This window comes from Dermatophagoides farinae, chromosome 7 (assembly GCF_024713945.1).
Source record: "Dermatophagoides farinae isolate YC_2012a chromosome 7, ASM2471394v1, whole genome shotgun sequence".
In the NCBI taxonomy this organism is placed as follows: domain Eukaryota; kingdom Metazoa; phylum Arthropoda; class Arachnida; order Sarcoptiformes; family Pyroglyphidae; genus Dermatophagoides; species Dermatophagoides farinae.
The window spans coordinates 4,906,069-4,931,323 of NC_134683.1; the positions used below are offsets into that span (position 1 = coordinate 4,906,069).

At 36.6% G+C, this 25,255-nt stretch overlaps 3 protein-coding genes across 7 annotated transcripts; 2 read left to right on the forward strand and 1 right to left on the reverse strand.

The window, feature by feature from the left end:
* Positions 1-806: 806 nt before the first annotated feature.
* Positions 807-9,958, forward strand: LOC124496239 (uncharacterized). Of its 2 annotated transcripts, XM_075732978.1 has the most exons (6): positions 807-837; positions 6,531-7,505; positions 7,565-7,627; positions 8,369-8,846; positions 8,919-9,348; positions 9,415-9,958. In XM_075732978.1, exons 2-6 carry the CDS (start codon positions 6,927-6,929, stop codon positions 9,764-9,766), a joined length of 1,902 nt encoding a protein of 633 aa, XP_075589093.1. In that variant the 5' UTR covers positions 807-837; positions 6,531-6,926; the 3' UTR covers positions 9,767-9,958. The 2 variants fall into 2 exon arrangements, with proteins under 2 accessions (XP_075589093.1, XP_046915695.2); XM_047059739.2 differs by lacking the exon at positions 807-837 and having other exon boundaries at positions 5,243-7,505.
* A 113-nt stretch (positions 9,959-10,071) lies between these two features.
* Positions 10,072-13,956, forward strand: LOC124496240 (glucoside xylosyltransferase 1). Its single transcript, XM_075732979.1, has 4 exons — positions 10,072-11,306; positions 11,380-12,015; positions 12,593-12,956; positions 13,027-13,956. The coding sequence occupies exons 1-4, from the start codon at positions 10,971-10,973 to the stop codon at positions 13,125-13,127; spliced, it is 1,437 nt and encodes a 478-aa protein (XP_075589094.1). The 5' UTR covers positions 10,072-10,970; the 3' UTR covers positions 13,128-13,956.
* A 5,134-nt stretch (positions 13,957-19,090) lies between these two features.
* On the reverse strand, positions 19,091-23,299 carry LOC124491233 (uncharacterized). Of its 4 annotated transcripts, none has more exons than XR_012832356.1 (2): positions 20,112-23,299; positions 19,091-20,059 (listed from the first exon to the last, which is right to left on the reverse strand). XR_012832356.1 is itself a non-coding variant. In XM_047053870.2 (1 exon), the coding sequence occupies exon 1, from the start codon at positions 22,847-22,849 to the stop codon at positions 21,044-21,046; it is 1,806 nt and encodes a 601-aa protein (XP_046909826.2). In that variant the 3' UTR covers positions 19,091-21,043. The 4 variants fall into 4 exon arrangements, 1 of the variants encoding a protein (XP_046909826.2); XR_012832357.1 differs by having other exon boundaries at positions 19,091-20,053; positions 20,102-23,299; XR_012832355.1 differs by having other exon boundaries at positions 19,091-20,478; positions 20,514-23,268.
* Positions 23,300-25,255: the final 1,956 nt, after the last annotated feature.

Sequence of the window (25,255 nt, forward strand, 5' to 3'; positions counted from 1 at the left end):
TGTGGCAACTCACCATCCACCTCGATAGATGGCATGTTAATCGAGTGAGTTTTTTTCGAATACCAGTGTCGTTTATATAGCCGGATAGTTACATTACCAAATGATATGTGTATTGCTGTGTTGTTGTGTGTGTGTGTGTGTAAAGTGAAACAGAATTTGATCATTACGAAAAAACGCCCATCCAAGCAACTATCATGTAATTGAGTTTTATTTTGTTATCCATTATGGCGAACGAACAAATGAATGAAAAGAAGAAAAATGCCCTATGAAAGTTGTTGGAAATTGATCCAGAATTACGGTATGCTCAAATTTGATTGCATCTCCTTTTCACTCTAGTTGTTTCCATCTTGATATATATGATTATTAATAATTTAAAACATTTCATTCGGTAGGCTGCCTCTTTTTTCATCATCATCGTCATCGTCATCGTCATTATCATTCGAATTCGGTTTGTGTAGGTATTGCTGATGTATTTGTGTAGATGTCAAATTGATAAACACAACCATTGGTGTTCATCATCATCATCATCATCATTCGAAAAGTGATGGCATTCAAATACAAATTGTCAAGAATGGAAATGAATGAATGAGAACCGGAATTCATTCTGAAAGAAAAAGATGAAAGAGAAACCTGCGAGCAAGCAAGCAACAAAAAGTCGACAGCAAATCCAGCGGGATCTAAATACCAAAAAAAAAAAACAAAAAAAAACAGAATGGATCGACCATGTTTGAGGTAGGCAAGCTGGCAGGCAGCAATGAAATTACTTTATTCACCAACAACAACATATAACTATTGGTCGACCAAAATTCGGGTGTATGATAATAAATAATGCATCAGGTATGTCTATATATATTCCAGAAGGTAGGTAGATTCAAAGATTCATCCAAACGAAATGTTTGCCCATTGCCTTGTGTTTGTGTGTTTGTGTGTGTGTGATTTGTTTGTCGCTGGTATGATACATAGATTGACCAAGAATGAATAGTTCTTTTTTTTGTCATTTCAATTTATGTTTTTTATTTTTATATACACACGATGTCTGGTGGTACCATATTCCATATTGGTATGGCTGTCATCTTGTGTTTTATAATGTAGCCGATTCAAAACTTTAAAACCATCGATCACGGTGAAATTTCAACACTCTTACCACCGCCTGTTCACTAGAGACCAAAGTGTGTAAGGAAACCACAATTTTTTTCAAATTAATGTTTTTGAATGATGAAAAACTTAAAAAATTTAATTCACGCTCAAAAAGATGATCATCGACTTTGTTGTTGTTTCGTTTTCCATCTACCCTTATACTCATACACAGAGACATTAAATTAAAATAGATAACCGTTTGGAAAAAAATGTGTCAAAATAGACAAGAAGACAACAAGAGTATTGCCATTACTATTAGATTAGATTAATTTGTTCTTTTATCGTTGATGTCTAATGTTGTCGAATAGAACAAGAATATTGGATGGGATGGTAATAATTCTAAATTAACTTATTGTACGACGACGGCCCGATACTGATGATGTTGTGTTGTTTTGTTGTTGTTGTTGTTCGCATAGCAAACACAAACAAATAAATAAAAATCGTTCTGGAACAAAATCGGTAAGCCTAACTAAGCACATGACATTTGTTTTGCTATTCATTCATGCAGTTTGGTCTCTATGGACTGGATCGTCATGTTGTCATCCTGTGTTTATTTTCGGCTTTCTGTTTGTAATCCTCACGACTGGTTGTTGATGATGATGATATTCCCCTAGGGCTACAACTTTTTGCCTGCATTCTGCTCATGATAATGGCAATATTGGTACGATTCATTTCATATCACATTCATTGATGTGAATCGAAAAAATTTAAATTACTCGTTGGATGATTCCAGGTAATCGTCTCCAGCATCCTTGATTGAATTGTTGCCAGGTTGTCCATTCCGAATTTTATTTTCTTGAAATTGTGTGTTTTTCACAAACATCTCATTTGATATAAAGACAAACCATGTGAAATGATGAAAAGCATTGGGATGCATGTTTTGTTCATTTCTGAATCATCGACATAGATAGATAGGTAGAGAGAGAGAGCTGACCGAACAATGTATCCCAAAGGCATCGTTTTTGAAAATTATTTTGCCTCGTCGTTGTTCATAACGATCATGACACACGTCTTGGAATGGGTCATAATGTGGCCAAAAGTCGGTAATTGATTTTATTGCAAAATCAAAACAATGAACGAATGAATGAATGTTTAATTTAATTTGCTACGAATCTATTGAACTCGGTCCATGTACACGTACATTAACGGGGTTAACAACAACAACAACAACATTATCAGAATCGAATTGAATCGATCCGATTGGGAATGAGCAAACACCACCATTCCGAAGTGGGCCCACACAACCAATTTGATCAATCAATCCATCAAAAACTGATCAAAGGATTAACCAAGATGAATGAATATGTGCACCGAATTTCGCATAATTATCGAATCGGTCGGTGGTTCGTAACTTTTTTTATGATGATGATCGTAATTTTGTCATCAAAACAGTGTTCATTCACGAAGGATCATAAATCGATCATGATCAGCATTCATATTCCATATTCCGTATGTTGTGTATTCCCACCACCATTACAAACATGGAAAAAAGCGAAAGGGAAAAATTTGAATAAAACCTGAATGATGATCATGATGATGATGATGATTCAATTATTCATGTTCGTGATAAATTCGTTGAAGAATGTTTACTGGATGGAAAAATAAACACACAACTGTAACAAACATTGTTGTTGGTAGAGCAAAAGAATTATTGATTGGGAAAATTTGCTGCTATTTGCTTTACACAATTACCCCGAGCACACACACACACACACACGGAATCGATTTCTACATTGAATTTCTAGGTCATCAATAATTACATGTCTTCAATAATGATTACGGCAGTGGTAATTTTAAATTAATTAATGTCGAATATTTATTCAAATTTGCCATCGGTCGATCGATCGTCGACTTGCATTTGTTCAATCGATATAATTAACCGGCCAAGAAAATATCAAGAAATGTCATTAGATTGCAATGATGATAAATGACAAATGACAAATTTGTCATGCACTCATAGCAAATGGCAATTTGGTCATCGATCCACGATTGAACTGCGAGATCAATTGGGCAAATTGATCATAGAATGAACTGGCATAACATCTGCTTGGCGATCTCAATTTCTACGTTTCTACGTTTCTGCAGTTCTGTTTTGTGAAAAGTCATCATTTATAAATCATCAGTTGTATGATGATTATTGCTCACTTGTTTATTGTTGTTGGGCCGAGATGAAATGAAAATGATTTTGGGTTGATGGCATGTTTGTCCGCCATTAAACCAATGGTTGATGGAAATGCACAAAATTCGTGCCATATTCCCGATTCGATTCATTTCGTTTTCGTTTGAGTGTTGGTTGTCCATTTTGGTCATGAAAATGATTACATTGTTTCAAACCAACTTGACGCCCATGACGATGATCCTGGAACGTGTTTTGCTCATTTTTTTTTTTTTTTGATTGAATGATGATTTCGACACCACTCCAGATGATGACGATGATTGACAAAGGTGATGGAACAATTAGACATGTCATTGATGGTTATGATAAGGTGTCATAATGTTTAAATCATCGGTTTAGGTGTGGAGAGTTGCATTTTATATATGGATAATTTGGTTCGCGCCCATCAGCAGCTATTCGTTCATTGAGAGAGACACATTGAACAAGTTTCGATTAGATATGGGCAATTAAGCGGCGTCATCGTCGTCGTTTTCCAGAATTGAATCATCACGCAAATCGTGAATTCGTGAATGCATCGAGACATCGTCAACTGGGTTAATGAATGTGATGTGTGAATAATTAAAATTTCCTTCCTCTGAATCTGAGTGAGTGAGTGAGTGAGTGTGATAATCAAGTGACTGACTCTACGATATTGAAAAGGATGGCCAGCCTGGTATAACCTTGATTCGTGGTTCGATGCCGATGAACCGTGAATTCGGTGGTGGTGGTGGTGGTGGTGGATCATCATTGAAAAGTTTTTTAATATTTAATTTGGTGTATGAATTTTTCATTACGGAAACATTGGTCCATTGTTGAGCTGTGAACAGGTTGTATGTGTGATTTTCATTAATGAATGAATTATTTAAACAAAACGCTGACAGCAGCAGCAACCACAACAGGTTGAAAGATCACCTGAATCAATGATGACTGATTATCTTTCGATCTATCTATCCATGTGATCTATTCCAATCGGGTGAATAGAAAAAATCAAATCCAGTCCTAGCAAGCATTGGTTGGATTCGAAATGAAATTTCGTTTAGGTCAACTATAAGTTTATAGATTCCAAACACGCACATGATCGTGATTTTAACAGGACTGACTTTTTATTTCGTGAGCAGCAGCCAAAATAAAATTCTGTTTCAACTGAAAAAATTTATTCATTCTCTGTGATTCTGATCAAATGTATCATTTCGTTTATATTCACACACACACACACAACCACAATCTCATCATCTTCATCATCATTGAGAGAGAGAATTCACGTGTGTTCGTGAGCAATTAGAAAAGGGGTGAGCCGTGTTTTATGTTTGTTTTTTAAAAATTTACTAGCAAAAAAAACAGTATCCACTAATATTCAAGTTCAATGAAAAAGAGAGAGAGAGAGTGAGTGACTATTAGCCTAAATAATTGTAGAGTAAAGGTCAGAGGTTAGATATGAATACATGGATGTAATGAACAAAGTGTTCAACCGTGTGCATTGTATTGTTCCCCTTGTCATTTGTTCTTTTTGTCTGTCGAGCGGGCCATATGTTAGTCAGATAGTCATCGTCATTGAAATATCGATTTTTCGTTTGTTTGTTGCTACCATTCATGAGTGAATGAATACAATTGACACCATGAAAACGATATCGATATCTGAGGGAATAAATGATCATTGATCACCCAATGAATTGAATAGTGTGTCATTTTGCTGGCCCTCGACATAATGATCATCATGATCATGATCATCATCATTTTGATTATTATGGCGGATAGTTTTTTGGATGAATGGTGTTGAATAATATTGAATTGGATATCCTCATGTACACCATTATCCTGTGTTTGTTTGTCTTGTTTGTGTCTTTGTGTGTGTGTGTGTGTGCCCGGTGGCAATTTTGATTTGTTCCATTTCAACTCATTTGACAATAGGCGAGTGTGTGTGTGTGTGTGTGCGGGTACTTGACAAACAATTGAATTGATTCACTAATTTTATGATAATAGTCAATCAATGATGATCATCAGTTTTTCTCATAGCCAGACCACACCGAAAGAGAGTGAAAAATAAAGAAAAAGACAAATCTTTTCTAGTTCAATGGAAAACGAAATGATTTGGCACAAATGTAACTGTGAGTGGAATTATAATCTTGTTTTCTTTGAAATTGGCGAAATGAAATGAAAAATTTCGTCGTTTTTCTCACCACCACCACCGACAATAACAACAACAATGAATGGAGCAAACTCGTAAAAGTTGGCAAAGAATCCAGGATCCTCTATAGGCTAGTTTGTGATTGGCTGAACCACGAATCGAATATAATGACGGCGGGATGGTACCAAGGCCCGAAGAACCAAAAACTCATAACCGAAACTCTGTATACCCGAACACACGCATGCGGTTTTTCCGATTGTTGGATTGGTGATCCATACACATTCGTATATAGTAGTTGTTATTACTGTGGTGGTCCAAATGAAACAAATGCACACACTGGCGAATTCTACAGCAAAAAAAAACTGGAAAAAAAATTCTCGCTGGTTGAAGAGACTATAAATAAATAATCAGTATCGGTTTGGCTGGCCAGATCAATGTTTTCGCTGTTCCGTGTTACATCTGTGTGTGTGTGTTACGTGTATCTCATCAAATATTACCCGATGTGTACGAAAGTTGATGATGTTCACATATAAAGTGGGTGTGTGCATGTGATCGATTTACGACGGTCACTTTTTGCAAACTTGCGCATAACACAGCAAAGGTGGACAAATGTATTGCCCTTGTCCACCTTGGGTTTCGTTGGTTGGTGCAGGAAGCAAACTTTTTTTCTTACTCAAGTCCGGTGGTGGTCGACGATCATCTTTGCTTCTCTGCTGTCCGATGCTCACGATGACTGAATGATACTGAACAACAACGAAATCTATTATTCAAAACCTGATCATATTAACACACACACATGTGAATGTGAGGTTCCAAAAGAAGATAGGTGGAAAGCGAGATTTTGAAACGAAAAAAAACTTATCAAACATTTACCGATATTTATTATTTACAAAACAAAACTATTCAACAACATTACACACACACACACACAAATCAATGGCAAAGAACCAGCCCATTATTTCGAATTAATCGATATGTTGAAAATTCAAATGTTTTCGTTTTGATTTTTGTTCATCATCATCATCATCGTCCAATTTGATTCGATTCATAAATACATTCATTCATTCATTCATTCGTTCACCCCCATTAATATGTTTGCGTGTATGTGGCAAGGAACCTAGAGAAAGCTGGGTTTTATTTATTCATTACACATGCAAATTAAAACCCGGCAGTTGTATGTGTGTGTGTGTTCATTTATTCATTGCTGGTTATATGTGGAACATCCAAAACACTTATACACACACACACCCATCACTCACATCTCATGAATAATCTACCATGCATCATAAACGGATCAAATTTTCAAAATAAATCATCAAGTGCAAGAATTCACTTAATCAATTAGCATGCATTATAAATGCACTGAATGTCAACTACCTTTGTTTCATGAATTTCAGCAGTGAAACACACACACACAGTCACTGATCGATCGACCGTCTTAACCCTTTCGCTAATTGGAGCGAGAATCAATTTAATGTGTGCGTGTGCGTTATTGATGTGTCTACAACAATGATGAACACGACATTAATGCTGAAAACATCGACAGCTAGTAGCGGAAGTGTTACTCAGTCCACCACTTCTGCTGCTACTGACTCTGCCGGTGCTGCTAATCGTTACAATCATCATCAAGTTGATGATGATCATGACACAAGCTCCAATGACTCAATGACAACTGCAAACGATCAAAACAACGGTAACAGAAAAACTTTATCCACAGACAAGCGAGAGCAACAATCCAACAATACGAATCTTCAAGAATCCAATAGTGATGCAAACAACAACAACAACAATAACAACGATAATGAGTCATCCACAAAAACAATACCATATCCCACATTGACAGCGTCGACAGCATTACTATTCGGTCATCACCACCAATCACAACACTCGCATCCTCTTCATCCATATCAACAGCAGCAACAACACCAACAACAGAATTTTCATCATCTTTATCAACAGCCACAAATGATGAGAAATAATCGTCAAAACAACTGTTCCAACAACAACAACAATAATAACAACAACAACAACAATAGTGCGCCAATGAATGGTTCGCACTCACATCATGTAGCCGCTGCGGCTGCTGCGGTAAGTTGCTGATTGAGTCAACTTTTATTCTAAACTGAACTGTTTCGATCATTGGCCAGAAGCTTTCTAATTACCATGAATGTGCAGCCGCCGCTGCTGCCACACACGTCCACTATCAGAATGTAAGTCTATGATTTTTTTCGATTAATGTTGATGATGGTGATGAGAAAATCGTGCAAATTCGTGCAAATAAATCTTGATCTCTGATCATTTATTTGCTGCTGGCATTCAGCAACAATCATTGTAAATGGATCCTCATTTCAAATGGGTTTCACACACTTTCACACACACACACACACACACAGTGATAAGATCAGTCATTGCTGATTGTGGACCGATAAACAATGATGATTGAGTAATGTACCTGGAATTCTGGTGGTTATATCGAAACAATTTGCATGATCAGAATTTTCCGAAAAGCTTTTAACGCCATTTGCTAAATTGGCCACACAATGATTATTGTTTGGGAGGATTCTCTCTCATCGTCAATGGTATAATTGAACCCTATTTGGAACTGATTAATATTCATTCCGAGTACGACTTTGATTTGTTGTGATATTTAGCCAGCCAGTTATATCACACAGAGTTACGGTTTGTTACGGTCTGGTGAAAATTTGACTAAATTAATAGCACCAATTTTATGAACACAAACAAACAAGTCCAATGTGGAATGAATTAACGAGTTGCCAGATATTTGCCAGATATCCGAGGGCCCACAAAATTTCTCATCATCATCATCATCATCATCATCACAATGATCAGCTAATCACTTTTTTGTTTCACGAAATTTGAAAACATGTCTCTTTTGTTTCATTTCATTTGGTTGCTATCTATGACCAATGGATGGGAACGCCGATACGCAGAATACGGCAAATTTATTCACTGCTGCCGCCGGTTTAGCCGATGTAAGCATGGCCGACCTGCATGACCTGACAAGCCGGACTGTTGTTGTGGGTCAAACAACATCGGCCAAACCTACCAGCGACATGTATCACCATCATATGATGCAAACAAGACATCATCATCATCCACACCATTCTCCACATACACCGCATCATCATGTTACGCATACCACACACAACACACCATCACATCAATCGCATTCGCATCAGACGGATATGCATGATTTCCTGGCCGGTTCAGCTGTTGCCGCAGATCCGGTCATGTCGACTTTACCGGTCGCTTTAGGACTAACAACCACCACCAACAACAGCAATGGAAATAACAACAACAACAACGGTGGCGGCGGTAATGGTGGCAATGGCAACGATACATCTGGTAATGTCAATTCGCCATCATCATTGTATTCTTCAACACACCACCATCAAGCGGCAATGAACAGTAAGCAGTTGTGATGATTGTCTGAATACTGATTTGATTTAGCTGATTGCATCAATAATCAATATTACACAGTGAATGGAATGATTTCCAGTCTGCAGCAGCACCATCATCATCATCATCACCACCATCAACAACATCAAACGGCTGGAAATCAGTTGGCCAATCATGCACAGATACAGAATCCATTTCATGCCCATCACGCGAATTCATTTGTATCGGCTGCGGCAGCAGCAGCGGCATCATCGCCACATCATCACCATCATACCCATCAATCGTTGTCGGCTGCAGCAGTGGCTGTCGGTGCAGCAGCAGCGGCCGCGGCTGCCAGTGCCGATCCATCTGCTTTGTTGGAAGCGGCCGATCCGAGAGAGCTAGAAGTATTTGCCGAACGATTCAAACAACGACGAATTAAACTGGGTGTAACACAGGCCGATGTTGGTAAAGCATTGGCCAATCTGAAATTGCCTGGCGTTGGCTCACTGAGCCAGAGCACAATCTGTCGGTAAGTGGTGATGAATTTGAGTGATGATGAATCAATTATTTCATTTGCTGATGATTTTGCTTGAAGCTTTGAATCCTTGACCCTATCCCACAATAACATGGTCGCATTGAAACCGATACTACAGGCGTGGTTAGAAGCGGCCGAAGCTCAAGCCCGCAAGAATCGTATTGCAAGGGAGACGACGCTCGACATGTGTGTGCTACCATCGTTGGATAAGAAGCGAAAACGAACGTCGATAGCGGCGCCAGAGAAACGCTCGCTGGAGGCATATTTCTCTGTACAACCGAGACCTTCGGGCGAAAAGATTGCCGCCATTGCCGAGAAATTGGACCTGAAAAAGAATGTGGTTCGTGTTTGGTTCTGCAATCAACGACAGAAACAGAAACGAATGAAATATTCAGCCGTCAACGGTCAATGATCAGCAGCAACCTATGATTATGAAGACAATACGTAAACTCAACCCTGTGTTCCTTTCCTTTTCCAATCATTATTCGTTCTCTACTGCTATTCTAGTCATGTGTAAATATCAAAAATTTCACACACGAAACCAAATGTATGCATGAATTTTAAAGAAACGAGAAAAATTAAAGATAAAGTGAGAAGCAAATTACATTATTTGGTGATCAACAAATTCTAGTTTATTCTGGTGTTCAAGTGGCTCGTTTTGAAATGGCACGTGTGCACCTATCTACTCTATCTATGTGAACCATGTTACCAATCATGAACGACAACAACAACAACATGAGCATCGGTAATTGCCAAACAAGGCGTTAGTAATGTGTAGAGATGCTCGTGAATCGATTTGTTTAATGGCATCCATATGTGATCCATGATGGCAGTAATGGTAATAAACAGTTGCACGTGAACGTGAGCAACAGCAAATTCAATAATTGTCGTTGTTTGTTTGTTTCGATACGCGTGCGGTTTCAATATTCTCGTCTTTGGCCATTGCCGACTGATTGACCATTTTGTCAATGTTTGGAAAACACAACATTGATAATCAATTTGTATTTGTATTTTTTTTTTCAAACACAAGTGATGATGCCAACTGGAGGTGAATTTTGATTCAATTTGAGAGAATGAAAATCAAAACATTCGAAAATCCAATTTTGCAACCATCCAATCATATGTTGAGCACAATGAGTGTAATGCAATAATTTAATATTGTTCCATTTCAGCTCAGATGATTCCAACATCTATTCGGTTTGATCGGATTTGTTGTTGTTATGAGGATGACAAAAAAAGAAACAAAATCCTCTTATGAAATGACTGCCTGATAGTCATCGCATATCGAATGTCAAATGGAAAGGATTTGTTTTAGTCTTGAAGCATGATAATCATAGAGTGATTATTATGTGCTTACATGTCGTAATCTTCTTACAGGATCAAATGTTGTTGTTGTTGTTGTGCATTTCACATCTTGATTTTGCCAGAGGAAATGAGAAATATTTTGCCATCAAAAATATTTTGGTTCAAATTGTCACCTGAACATATCGGTTCATGGGCGCCATCTATAGATTGAAAACAAGAATTGTTCACAACTAGTGCCACCTGTTGTGCGCAAATTGGGATGATGTTTTGTTTGTTTTTAATCGATCAAACAACACAAATGGTGACGAATCATGATGAAATTCTCAATCGGACAATGTTTAATTGTGCGGAAACGATTCGTTTTTTTTGTTCGTTTAACAATCATACTGTTAATCAGTATTGTGTTGATACTATTCTGCCATGAACATCATCATCATCGTGATCATGATCATGATCTGGATAAATCAACGAATGAACATTCTCCACATGTCATTGTGATAACGATATGTGGTGATACAAGTTTTCATCAGGCCATCATTGCTTTAAAGTCGATATTAATTTTCGCCCAACAACATCACGATGACAATCCAAGTTTGCATTTCATCATCATGACCGATTGGCAAATGATGACCACCATTAGCCGTGCGGTAATTATTGATTGATTGATTGATAGTATGGCTGAATTTTTATTTTGATCATATCATGATACAGCTGGACCAGATGAACACGGATTCATCGTCACATTTCACATACGATCTGAAACCAATTGAATATCCAAACATGAATGATGGTGAGGTGAGAATATGGCGCTCGTTGTTCAAACAATGTGCATCACAACGTTTATTCCTGCCTGCTTTGATTGATTATGACTCGGTCATTTATATCGACACGGACGTTTTGGTGTTTACATCGGTCCACGAGATTTGGTCATTTTTCGATCAAATGAATCAGACACAGATGGCTGCAGCCACCTATGAGAGTGAAGATTTTTCCAGCAATTGGTATCATCGTTTTGCGCGACATCCATATTATCCGCCATATGGACTGAATTCAGGCGTCATGCTCATGAATCTAACACGTATGCGGCAATTTGGTTGGCTCGAACGTTTGCAACCGATACTGAATGAGTATCGAAGTCGTATTGTATGGGGAGACCAGGATATAATCAACATAATATTCAGTATGAATGTCGGTCGAATTCTTATCATGGATTGTTGTTGGAATTATCGACCAGATCATTGTGTGTATAGTCTGTCTTGCCAATCAGCCAAGCAGAACGGTATCCGAATATTGCATGGTAATCGTGGTTCGTTCGTACAGCCGGATAAACAGCCAACATTCAACAGGATATTTCAAGTGATTGAACGTGTTAACCTCACCCGAAATGAACGACATGTCATAATCGATGATCTCAAACAAATCATGCTCACTCAGAAGAACAATTGTGCAAAAATTGTTGATTTCATCATCAAATCAATTGAATAAATGTGCAACAACAATATGCATTAATCTAATCGTCATATCATCATCGTCATCATGGTTGCCATAGACAATGATCGGCAAAATCAAATCAAACAACAGCTACCTGTGTTTTGTCGGAAACATCTGTAATTTAATCATCAAACATCAGGTTCTTAGGTTGATAGTGATTGGCGTTACATTTAATGGGCATTATTTACGATGATGATGAGCATTCCTAATATTGATAGATAAAAGTGACTGTTCAGACTGTTCAAAATGGCAACGTTGCATGGATCGGCTGGCCAGTCAATCGAGTTGTGTGAAATTCATTCAACGAATCGCAATGATCAACAGCGTAAACAGTTGAACCGTGTGAAACGCATGAAAACGATGCTTGGGTCGAAAAGATTTCATGTAATTTGTCAATTGTGATTTGTCGAAAGTGAATTAACTTTGATCATTTTTTTTATAGAAAATTCTACTCATACTCATTCTGGTCGAATGGATCATGATAAGCTGTGAACTGGTCATCGATCTCTACACAACTGGTACATCGGGTGTTGGTGGTGGTGAACATGTAGTTGTTGATTTGCATCACATCAAAGAATGGCTACAAATGGGTAGCCTTTGTATACAATCCATATTTGTCATTGAAATTGCAACCAAACTGCTGGTCTATGGCCAAACATTTTTCCGCAGCAAACATAACATTTTCGATTTGATTATAATTAGCATCTCCTGGTCATTGTCCATTGTGTTTATCCATCACAAATATCTTCACTATACTGAAGCTATCATATTCGTGCGCATATGGAATATATTGCGTATCATTTATGGTGAGTTTATACGATATTTTCATTTCAATCACCTAGTGATGATGAATCCATTTGTTTGTTTTCATAAAAGGAATGGTTGAAGCTGATCATGAATCCGAAATGATTGAGAAACCAAGCCAAGATGTTGATGGTAGCGAGGATGATGAATGTGATCAATCAACAATCATTTAGTATCCAAAAGTTCATCATCATACGATGGATACAATGTATCTTTTCGGAAAATTTACGGCAATTTTTACGACAAAAAAGTTTCCGGCAACGGTTGAGCATTCTTTAAATTTTCTGGTTTCAGACTGTTTTGACTTGTTTAAAACAATAATAAAGAGATGGATAAATTGCTTAAATCGACGATTGAAAAGGTGCTTGCCACCACTACGAGTGCCGATTACGAGAGACTGCTATTGAGGATGGATTACATTGAACAACGTCTGATGAATCGCGTGACCAATATCGAGACAAGGTTGGCCAATTGTTCCCATAATATCGAATCGATAACCGGCGATTTCATTGAACATCGAAAACAAAAGTTGGGTGAGCAGCAGCACAGTGAAGAACCAGAACCAAATTCAATCGCTGTTGACGTGATTATCGACGAAAGCCTAGATGCCAGTATTCCATCATCATCGAGCACCATGACGGAGGACAAACGATTTAAGTGTGGCTATTGTGAAATGACATATGACGATAAGTCTTTATTGGACTGTCATTTGGTGGTCCACAAAGAACACCTGGCTAAACTTTATAAATACGAATGTAAAACATGCGGCAAACGAATCCGCATATACAGCGATTTCAAACGTCACTTGGCCAAACATTCGATGGGTGAGCGTTTTAAATGTCCACATTGTCAGCTGGAATATGCCCGTCTCCATACTCTCCGATATCACATTTACAAAAATCATCCAGGTCAAGAAACTATACCAGAGCTGTACAGAAAATAGACAATTGACCATTTGATTCATTTACGAACATGTGAATAAAACTCAATTTTCCAATGTCATGTGTATGTGTGTATATTATTTCTCTATTTATCTAGTTGTGTTGTGTTGTTTCATTTCAATTTAATCTCAACACAAAGCAGCACATTGACGATTTTCAAGGCACTGGGGGGGTGATAATGGATCTGATCATTTTATTCTCGGAGTAAATTCAATACAATTATTATGAAAGAGCCATAGATGGCAGCAGCGAAAAAATAGTACGTTTGTTTTGAACATCTGCTCACTTGTTTCTTTTGACTTGGTAAAATTATGACTCATTTGTGAGTGTCGTTTTGTGCCATGCTGCTTTTCGCCTCGACTAAATACTGCAACATGACGATTTGTGAAAGATAAATTTTCCGATTCTGAGTGAGTGATCACTATATCACTATCACTGTCTGTTTGATTCGATGTGTATGATGGTTCAAATTGGTGAATATTTGAAAACGAATTCAAATCAATTGGCGTTCACTTGTAAAAATCGATAATTCAAACTGGTCGCTATAGTAAAATCAAAAGTGACAAAATTTTTAAAGAATTGATGAATTGAAAAAACGAATCAACAATTGCCCTTCATGTTCATTGTCGTCATCGAATCAACAACAACAAAATGAATTGGTTACCTTTATAATGAAAGGTGTACCAAAAGAAGTGAATCAAAATGAATTGTCGAAGATGATGATGGATAATAACAGAGAAATATGGCATTGGATATTGATGAAGCGCCATTCAAAATCATCATGCAAAGTGATTGATTGATGGCATGAAAACGTTTCTACTTAATCCAAATTTGATTGTCACCTTTAAAACATTTAATTCAATGATACTTTGCATCATTAGATCGATTGTTACCTACGATACCATGCTTAGTATTTTAAATAAAATTGATTCGAATTTCCCAATATTGAGAAAAAAATATGATCGAAATTTTGACCCAAAAAATTAGAATTTTCGGTGAGTAGAATATGAAATACAACATTAATGATTAATGATGATGATAATAATAATAACAATTTTATTTTGCAAAAGAGTACCAAGTCCCAGGGACTTTTGTACCTGGAATAAATACATGATTTAAAAAGACCACAAAAATTGAAATTGTGTCCTGCGTAATAATGATTCTAAAATGTGTTTACAAAGTTGTGTGAAAGATATGTAATTTTGTTTTGTTTTTATGTATTCTTGTGGTGAGCGTGTTGTGGTAAAAAATTTGTCCATTTTGTGTTGTGTATGATGGACAACGATCATAAAAACATCTGACGAAAATATAATGTCTTCCTTTTCTCTCTGTGTGAACACGTTGTGTTTTCTTGTGTTGTTAGTTTTTCCCGATTTATTCCGAAAATATGTCTTCGAAAAGCTTCAACACATGTCGAACCAACAACCACCATCAAGCAAAAAAACCAGCCTTACAACAACAATTGACAGCTTTCCAACATCATCAGCAACCAAGTCATTTTCCAGTCTTTACGTCGGCCACATCGCATCCAACATTGTCCAATTATCAACCACCACAGTCGCAGTATGCCACAACGAGTTACTTACATCAGTTCCATAACTTGAATAGTGAGTGGATTGGTTTATTTATCATAAATGTTGACTATTTGTTTTTTCTTTCATGCAGAATTTCGTGATGTGATCCAGTGCTGTGCTTTGTTGGTGTATGTGAGGTGTTTTTTCTGCATTCTCAACTTGTCACTAATTCAACATGTTGTTTGCTATCAATTTGATATTCATCAGACAATGTATCAACAAGTATCAAATTGATTTCTGTGTGCCGATTATTTTAGTTGTGTTTTGTGTTGTGTTACGTGTTCATGTTGTGTTATGTGTTCATCTAGAATTCATCTTCATATCGTCAATTCAACTCGACATTTAACATTATCATCTCTGATCAACTTGATCGACTCGTCGTTCCCGGACAACTGCATAGTAGGTGTCATTTTCATTTGCGCGATTTTGAATTGAGAAATATTTCAGTTTCAATTACAAGTGAGATTCAGACGTGATTGAGAGTTGCAATAGATCTAAATGTGAGATGATTAGTAAATTGTTTATATCATTACATGTTGTCACTATTTTTACTATGTACACTTGTTTCACAATAGTCATCACACACAAATTGTTTACTTTTTTGTTTGTTTTTGTGATTCCAAATTATTTTTTTTTATCAACTTAATGCCATTGTTTTGTATTGTGTTTTGTTGGTTGGCCATTTGCCGCGATCTGTATCGAATTATGATCTGTCTTTGATTTTTTAAATTGTGACTTGTTAGATCAGAAAGTTACACGAAGGCAAATGATTAAAATTGTTTTTATTGGAATGGATAATAATAATGATGTAAAAAAATGAAAGAATAGAAAAAAAGGCGTATGATGAATATAAGTTAATGCAATACGGTGATTCTTTAATTATTTCTCCAATGGGTTGAATACGTTCGATCTTTCGGTTACGATGATGATGATGGATTCAACTCAAAGATCCAGCCAGAATTTATCGATGTTTAGGTTGATGAAACTGGAGCAAAACACGGGTATATGAGAAACAGTAACACACAAGAGCACAAGAAAACATGATCATGAAAAATGTACAGATAATACTCACTAGAAAACGTGAACAGAAAAACTCTGCTCGTCACTGATGTTCTTGTCCTTTTATGCGTTTTTTTGTCTTTAGCTTTTGTCATTGACTCATCGGTCATATCAGCATCGATCATATGACCGTGACAAAATACGCTACACTTGTGGATGATAATGGATTGTTTACGATTTATAAATTTTGAAAACTCGTGCGCCATATTTCTATGTGAAGAAACTTTACTTATTTTTTGAAATTATTTTGGCAAGCTTTTATGTTCACTGTTCTTCGTTGTCATTTTTCACTTGTTTTATTATTGAAGTATATATTCACCTGTTGATGATTGGATTGGTTTTTCTTCGGCATTTCTGATATTTGTAGTGTACCTTTTTTATTTTGTTTTGATATGTCATCGTTATCATTACTGGTTATGTTTTTTACTTATATGTTACTTTACAAATGTATAATAATAGGCTGATACATTTTAAATTGATACAGTATCAATTTTTTTTTTTGCTACAGTATCAATTTTTTGCTGCATTTTAAATTGCTACAGTATCAAATTTTTTTTTGCTACTGTATCAATTTCAAATTGCTACTGTATCAATTTCAAATTGCTACTGTATCAATTTTTTTTGCTACTGTATCAATTTTTTTTGCTACTGTATCATTTTTTTTGCTACATTTGAGGTTCATTTAAACCTTACCAACTGTCTTCCTAAATCTAAGGTTTATTTAAACCTCACTATAATATCCAGTTTTGCGGTATAACTATCAGTTATTGCCGGAATCGACTGTTTTGTGAATATTTATTTGTTTTTTTTGATATTAATTCAATGAACTGCTCGGATATTTACACAATGATTATCGGTGGCCAAATTCCCGGGAGGACAATCGAGCAAAACCTCACGAGCGAAGCTCGTGACGGTTTTGCGATGTCCTGGAGGAGTGCCTTTCGAGCAAAACCTCACGAGCGAAGCGAGTGACGGTTTTGCGATGTCCCGGAGGTTAGGTTTGTAGGTTTTTGTGTTTGTGTAGAAATGGTACGATAATAACAATGCTGATGGCGTAACATGCTGCAGAAGATTGGCGAAATCACAGCCGATAAATGAAGCAAGTTGAACGAGGCTGGTGTTGATCCAGGCCGGTGGTAAATGTGTCGATGTTTGATGGTGATGGCCAGGATTCGTTCAATGATTGTTGTGAAGAAAGGCCAGTGTGTATTGTGTATGTGTGAGTGTGGTATATTTGTGTATGCTGGTGTTTGAAGACTATTATCATGAAAAACAAAAGACAATGATCATGGATTGACACAATTGAATGTTGACAAAATTTAAGAAAATTGTGCAGCATAACCAATAGGTCGGTCGATCGCAACCAAATGTGGCAATTTCAAGTGTTTAAATACCGAAACAATGATTGGAAAGAAAAAAAAAAAAAAAAAAAAAAAAATTGACTCGTCTTTGGGGGTGGCATGTGTGGATGAGATGGGAGTGATACTCAAGTGTTATTTTTGACGCTAAAAAAAAAAGAGAAAAAGTTTTTGATTTTTCGGTAAAGTCGCCAACGCCTAGATTTTTAATTTTGGCGCCATGATTTCATGTTTTGCCGATAGGTGGTGAAGATGCTTGTTTTTGTTTGTTCAATTGCTGCTGTTGTCGAAATGGCCATCCAACTTGCTCATGTTATTGTTTACATTCGATTTGTGTAGTGAATTTGAATTGTTTTCCAATGTTGATTGCTATACTTTAATTCGGGTAAGTTGTTCTATTTAATTGAATTCAATTTATTTGCGATCATCGATTCTGGACCCAACGTGTGCTGATTGAAAGAGGTAATGTCTTCATTTTGATTTTCTGGATTGTTTACTAATTATTCATCTTTTCAGGATTATTATTTGAATTGACATCTATATTGATTACTGGTGCTGGGCCAAGAAGAATCACCTGTGATATTTCAATTTTCAATCGATTTTAATATACGATTTTAGCTTGCCGATTTTATCAATTTTCATCAATAGGATTTTCAAATTGTAGATTTAACCAATTGTAGAAGTATCAAATTTTTAGGATTTTCCAATTTAGTTTTAACCAATAATCGACTTATCATATGTTATCGACGAAGATTTTGAGCCCCAATCTGGCTAGTTGTTATTATCATCAGTTGTGCAGATCAATTTGACGTAAATCGTTTGTAATTTCTGATTCAATAATCATTAAGATTTGGCCAATTGTAAGATGAAGAATTATGGATTGATGGTTACGATAATATGATTTCCAGATTGTGGATTGGACCAATTGTGAAGCTATCGATTTTTAGGATTTTCTATTTTTAGTATTAATCAATAATCGACTTATCATATGTCTAATATCGACTTATCATTTTTGGAGTGATTTAATCAATTCTGGTTGTTGGTCTGTTACTATTGAATGATTATGGCACATCTGTTGACCTGCCGTTATGTGATGATTTGCCTTAGTGAATTATGTCTTGATTCGATGCCAAAAAGTAAATAACGCCAAAATTGTAACCTGTTGACATGATTTTTGATGGATAATTAAGACAGCTGGTGTAAATTTTTATATTTTTTTTTTGTTTGTAAACAACGCCAGTGCTGCCATCTGGGTTTTCTTTTGTGAACTAGCCAATAATTTGAGCCAATTGTTATTTATATATTTTTTTTGTTTGTTGCCATCGATAGTGGTGCCATCTAGTTTTTCTTTTGTGGACTAGTCGATGATTTGAGCCAGTTGTTGTTTGTGTATATTTTTGTTTATTGACATTGTTGAAGGTGCCATCTGGTGTGTTTTTCGAGAATTTATACATTTATTTGTGCCAATTGTTGTTTATTTATGGAAATGATCAGCTGATTCGATCAAGTTCAATAATACTTCAAAGAATGTCGAATATCTCTCTGCTAAGTAACCACATGTTGCATTGTGTTGTGTACTGTCGGTAAATGTTACATGTGTTTGCAGTTGTTGTGTCCGGTGTTTGCGAAAGACGTGTTGAATTACATTCTGGTTCATGTTATTATTTGTTGTGTAAGTGTGGACACGTTGCTTGTGATGACCGAAGTTCACTCCCTGATTGACATAGCTGTTTACGGGGGCTACCCAGAAGATGTCAATCTGTTGCTTGCTGATCTGTGTTTGTTGTGTGTGTGTTCGTCTGTTACATTTGTTGTGTAATTTGTGTGTGTGTCTTAATGATAATTAAAAGAAAGACATGATTAAAATCTCGTAGTGTGTAAATACTTGTGTGTGTGTATCAGCAGTTCGCAACATCTACCCTCCCTTTCCTAACAACAGCTAGGTTAGGTTAGGTAAACGTGCGAGCCGAACCTCACGAGCGGAGCTCGTGACGGTTCGGCGGTGTTTCCAGAGGAGTGAACTTCGAGCCAAACCTCACGAGCGTAGCTCGTGACGGTTTGGCGGAGTCACGGAGAAAATGTGGTCACAAGCTGAGCATTGTCATCAATCGGCGGTGCATAACTAGCTGTCATTACGATGGCAGATGTATTCCAGAAATTAAAAAGACTTCAGCTATTTGTATTGGATTTGAATGGGAATACACAGTTGGTTGACCAAACGACACAAGCTGGCTGTGATGTAATTGTTGGCAACATATTTGGATCAAATTTGATTTTTATTAACGAAGAAAATACAAAATTTTGTGGTGATGATGGCTATTGTGTGTATTGGTTGATTGATGGATGTTCGATTATTGGATAGATTCAGCTAATGTTTACATTGACATTTGGTGGCAGTGGCTGGTTATTTGTTGATAGTGAATGGTCATGATGATGATTGGATAAACAGAAGATTTTGGCACAAGGCCGACCCTATACTTTTGTTTAATGGATGGTAATTGTTTGACACTGATTATTTGTTGGTACACAGTTTAATAAAGGCAATAAGTTCGGCATTGGCTGGCTCGATGATTCAAATTGATTTGTCACTACCTGTTGAATAATATTTGATGATTATGATTTGGCACACGGTAATAATATGGAAAAAGATTGTAATTCATATTGATGTTATCATTGTTTGTCACTATAGTGATTGTCATTTTATCTACGATATTGAATGGATGGCATTTAGTAGACATTGGGCACTTGTTTCTATATGATTTGATAAATGCAGTAAATTGAACATTGATTGGCTATTTGTTGATTGATTTGATAATTAGAATTGGTTTGACACTAGTTGTTGGATAATGTTTGCTGATTACGATTTGGCACACAGTGGTAATATGGAAGAGGATTGGAAATCAAATTGTTGTTGTCATTTTTATCACTACAGTAGTTGTCATTTATCTACGATATTGAAAGGATGGCAATTAGTTGGCACTGGGCACTTGTTGATGTTTAACTTGTTATTTATGATTGGCGATGGATTGAACACAGATTGGCAAATTGTTGATTATTTAATTATATACTGTTCAATGATCATTTTTTGTTGATTTTGTTAATTATGATTTGGACACACAGTAATTCAATGGAGAGATCAGAATTCATGTTGTTGTTGTTATTTTTCATGGCTATAATAGTTGACTTTATCAGCAACACGTTGTAACATTCTCATGTAAACTGGGCACATTTTGCTGACACTGTTATGGTTGGATGAATCTTTTACACCTGATCTCTTACAGTTGATACATTGTGGCGGACATTTTTTATTCGGGCATAGTTCATGTTTATGTGTCATAGCACAGTGATGACAAACCTGTTGCTCTGGCTTGTATAAACAGTTGCTAGCAATGTGACTGAAGCCATAACAGCGATAACATTGTCGGAGTGGTGACATATCTTCAGCATGAACTAATGCGTAATCCAGGATAATTTTGCCATTTAATTCATTAATTACGATATCACGGATGGCTGGATCAATTGAGATAATATAATTGATTAGTAGTTCATTTCTAAAATTCTTTCTACTTGCGACTACTTCCACCAGTTTGGTGATATCAAGATTATTTGTGTTGACATAGTGTGCAATGGGATAGTTAAATGTGGCAAACATTGATGGTATTTCTTCTTTATTAATATCCAAACGGACACCTTTTAACATGATGGTTGGCTTCAATTTCCGTGGTGGCTCTATGTTGATTTTTTTCGTTGCTTTTGCTAACGATTCGAATTTATTTTTACTGGCTTTATCCTTGAAATCGATAATCATTTTGCCTTTTGATAAACTTTTTGCATCGGTCATCTCAATTCCTTCTTTGGCTGGTTGTATTAATTGCGATAATGTTTGTCTGGTCATTGATGTATTTTCATTATCGGGCAAGAATACGACTGTTTGATGTTTTTCAATTGTGGTTTTTTTGTTTTCTTTAATGATATCGGCAAATGTTAATGATTTGGCTTGTTGATTTTTCGTGGTTGTGATGTTTTGTTTATTGATGACATTTGCTAAATTGTTGATGCTATCTTTGATATCGTCCATGCATGATTTTAATTCAGATTTGGTTACGTAATCATTATCGCCATCCATTGTTACATCGTCGCGTGGGTCCATATCGTTATCATGACGTTTCCGTTTATTGGCTGTAGTCAATTGTTCTTTCAATTCGATGTTTTCTAACAATAATTCTAATGCATATGCAATAGCTTCAACGACTTTTTCTTTTTTTCCCGTTGTGATATTGCCACTAAGTCTTGATGCCATGGCTAATGTTTCCTTCAGGAATTTGGCACAATCATTTGCAGATGGGAGTCTTTCGATTGAAAAATTGACTGGTGTATTGCTTCTCGAAATGGTGGTGGTGATTGGTGTTTTAGTTGATGTGGTTTGGATATTTGTTGTTGCTGGTTGGTAAAGAGCTGAATTTGGTGTGGACGATGTGGATCGAACGTCTCGATAATTTGACATATTATTATTGGTTACTGGTGGGTTGGCATTATCTTGATATTGTGGCTGGTATTGTTGTTGATGTTCGTATTGGTAAATGTTATGTACATATTGTGGATGTGGTTGTGCATATTGAGGATGATGACCATGTATTGAAACGGGAACCGCGTTCTGATATTGTGAAGTGGCAATATTATAACCATAGGAATCTAGTTGATATGTCATAATATGTTGATCTGAACTTGTTGTTGGCATTTGTTGTGCTGTTGAGTGAGCTGATGCAGTGGCTAGTTGAGCGGTGGATTGCTGATGTTGTTTTGTCGTTGAAATATCAATATACTGTTGCTCGTCATCTGTTATCATATCATGGACTGATGCGTTACTCCCGGCTGGTGATGTTGTGGTCCGATTACTACCCGATCCGGGTTTTTTATTGCCGCTACCGGGCTTTCGATTATTGGTTTTGTTCGTGGGGCCCATTACTGCCCGATCATTACTGGTATCAAAAGAAAGCGAAAATTAGATATGCGGTTAGGTGGTAAGCGACCAAATTAGGTATTGCGGATAACAAAGATAACGTGAAGAAGATGGCCGCCAACGAGAAGAGCCACAGGTGGTTAAACGACCAACGGTCAAGTATGGCCGGGAAGAAGATATGCCGAAGATTGGCGAAATCACAGCCGATAAATGAAGCAAGTTGAACGAGGCTGGTGTTGATCCAGGCCGGTGGTAAATGTGTCGATGTTTGATGGTGATGGCCAGGATTCGTTCAATGATTGTTGTGAAGAAAGGCCAGTGTGTATTGTGTATGTGTGAGTGTGGTATATTTGTGTATGCTGGTGTTTGAAGACTATTATCATGAAAAGTGTTAGACAATGATCATGGTTATTGACACAATTAGGTTAGGTTAGGTTTAAGAAAATTGTGCAGGTTAGGTTAGGTTAGGTTTAGGTTAGGTTAGGTTAGGTTAGGTTTAGGTTAGGTTAGGTTAGGTTAGGTTAGTTCTTTTAAAAACAGATCGGCGATGGCCAATCAAGGCATTCAAAATGGCAATACAAATCGGCCAGGAAAAAATGGAATAGATCAATGGAAATAAAGGAAAAAACAGGACAGGTAAAATAAAGAATAAAAACTAACAAAGAATAAAAATATAATAAAAAAAAGTACATTTCAATTAATTTAAATTGTGTCCAGTGTTTGTGTATGTGTCCAATGGAATAGAATAGTATAAAATGGAATCTGGTGTGTTAGGCTAAGCCAATATGTGTGTGTGTGTATGCGATTTGAAAGTGTGTGTGTCTGTTTGTGTTCGATCAAAGACAGGTTAAATTTGGTGTGTTTATGATCACAATAGGTGAAAATAGGTTATGAAATAAAAAATTGTGATAGGATAGATTAGATTTGTATTTGTTAGGTTAGGTCGTCGATATATCTGACAGCATAACTCAGGTTAGGCTGCGAGAACTGATGATCTGTTAGATTTGTCGAGACTTAGGTTACATTAGGATAAATCAGGTTCCCTACACTGTTAGGTAATGCTTTATCGGTTAGGTGAGGGGGAAAAAGAGGGGAAAAACTACGAGAAAGAAATCTATTGGTTAGGTTAGGTAATGTTCAAAATCTATCATTGTACAGTAGGCAATGTTAACTCAGTGATAGGTCAAGTGTCGTTATGTTCGACCGGCGTTAGTCTAGGTTATTTCTATGCTAAAGATAATGGCGCCAAACGTAGTTTTTACGTTCGGGTCGATTAGATCTTTCTATTGTTGGCTCAAATTTGGTTAGGTATATTTTCTGTCAGGTTGTGCATGCGTGTGTTTGTTGACAGTGATGTTAGACATCTGTTTGTGTTGTGTTTTGATTTTTGTTGTGATCGATTAATGTGCATGAATATGAGGTTACAATTTGTTCAATGATGAGTTGGCGTCAATTTTCACACTAGCTTAGGCCACATTTTGTTAGGTCTGCTCATTTTTGACTTGTTGTTGTTAGGTTAGTTGATCGAAGATTAGCTCCAATTAGCCATCCAATTGAATAGGTTCGAGATATGGTTCCAAAAGAATACGTTAGCACTGTGTTAGATATACTGGTAGGTTATGTATCATGTTTAAAATTGTCGTTAGGTTATGTTAGCTAGGTTAGGTATAATTTTCGTAGGTTAGGTTTCCCCAGGTCCGGAATATCGATAGGTTATCAATCGTTAGCTCTGATGATGATAGGTCCAGTTAGGTTAAATTCCCATGGCCAAAGTTTATTTGTGATATGTTAGAATCGTGTTAGGTTAGGTTAGATGATGATAGGTTACTTCTTGTTAGGTTATGTTCTAGTCTGGTTTGGTTATATCAGGTCATCGTTAGGTTAGGTTAGGTTTGGTTAGGTGATTGTCCGGTTAGGAAATTCCAGTGACCGGTGATTATCTGTGATATTTGATTAGGTTAGGTTCGTTGATTTTAATTCTTGTTTTTATCATTCTAGTGCTAGGTAAGAAATATCGACTGTCGTTAGGTTAGGTTGCTTCAATGGTAGGTCGTCCTTAATGGAGATTTCGTTATGCCAGTTGTATCTGTGATATATTTATTCCATACATTATTATTCATTAGATTAGGTACTGGACTTTTGTTAGGTTATTTAATCGATAGATCATGATGCCGATAGGTCTGGTGACGTTAGGATAGGTGGAAATTCAACTGTTGCTGTTTTGTTAGGTTCGATTCTGCCGATGTCAATTTTTGAAATTAGGTTAGGTTATGTTAGGTTATGTATAGGTTGAATCAAATTTTGTAATGCCATTTTCGTTCACTTGTAGGGGAACCAACTGTTAGGATGTGTGATGATTTCGTTAGGTTAGGTTAGGATAGGATCGAAATTGATAATGACAGATCTGTG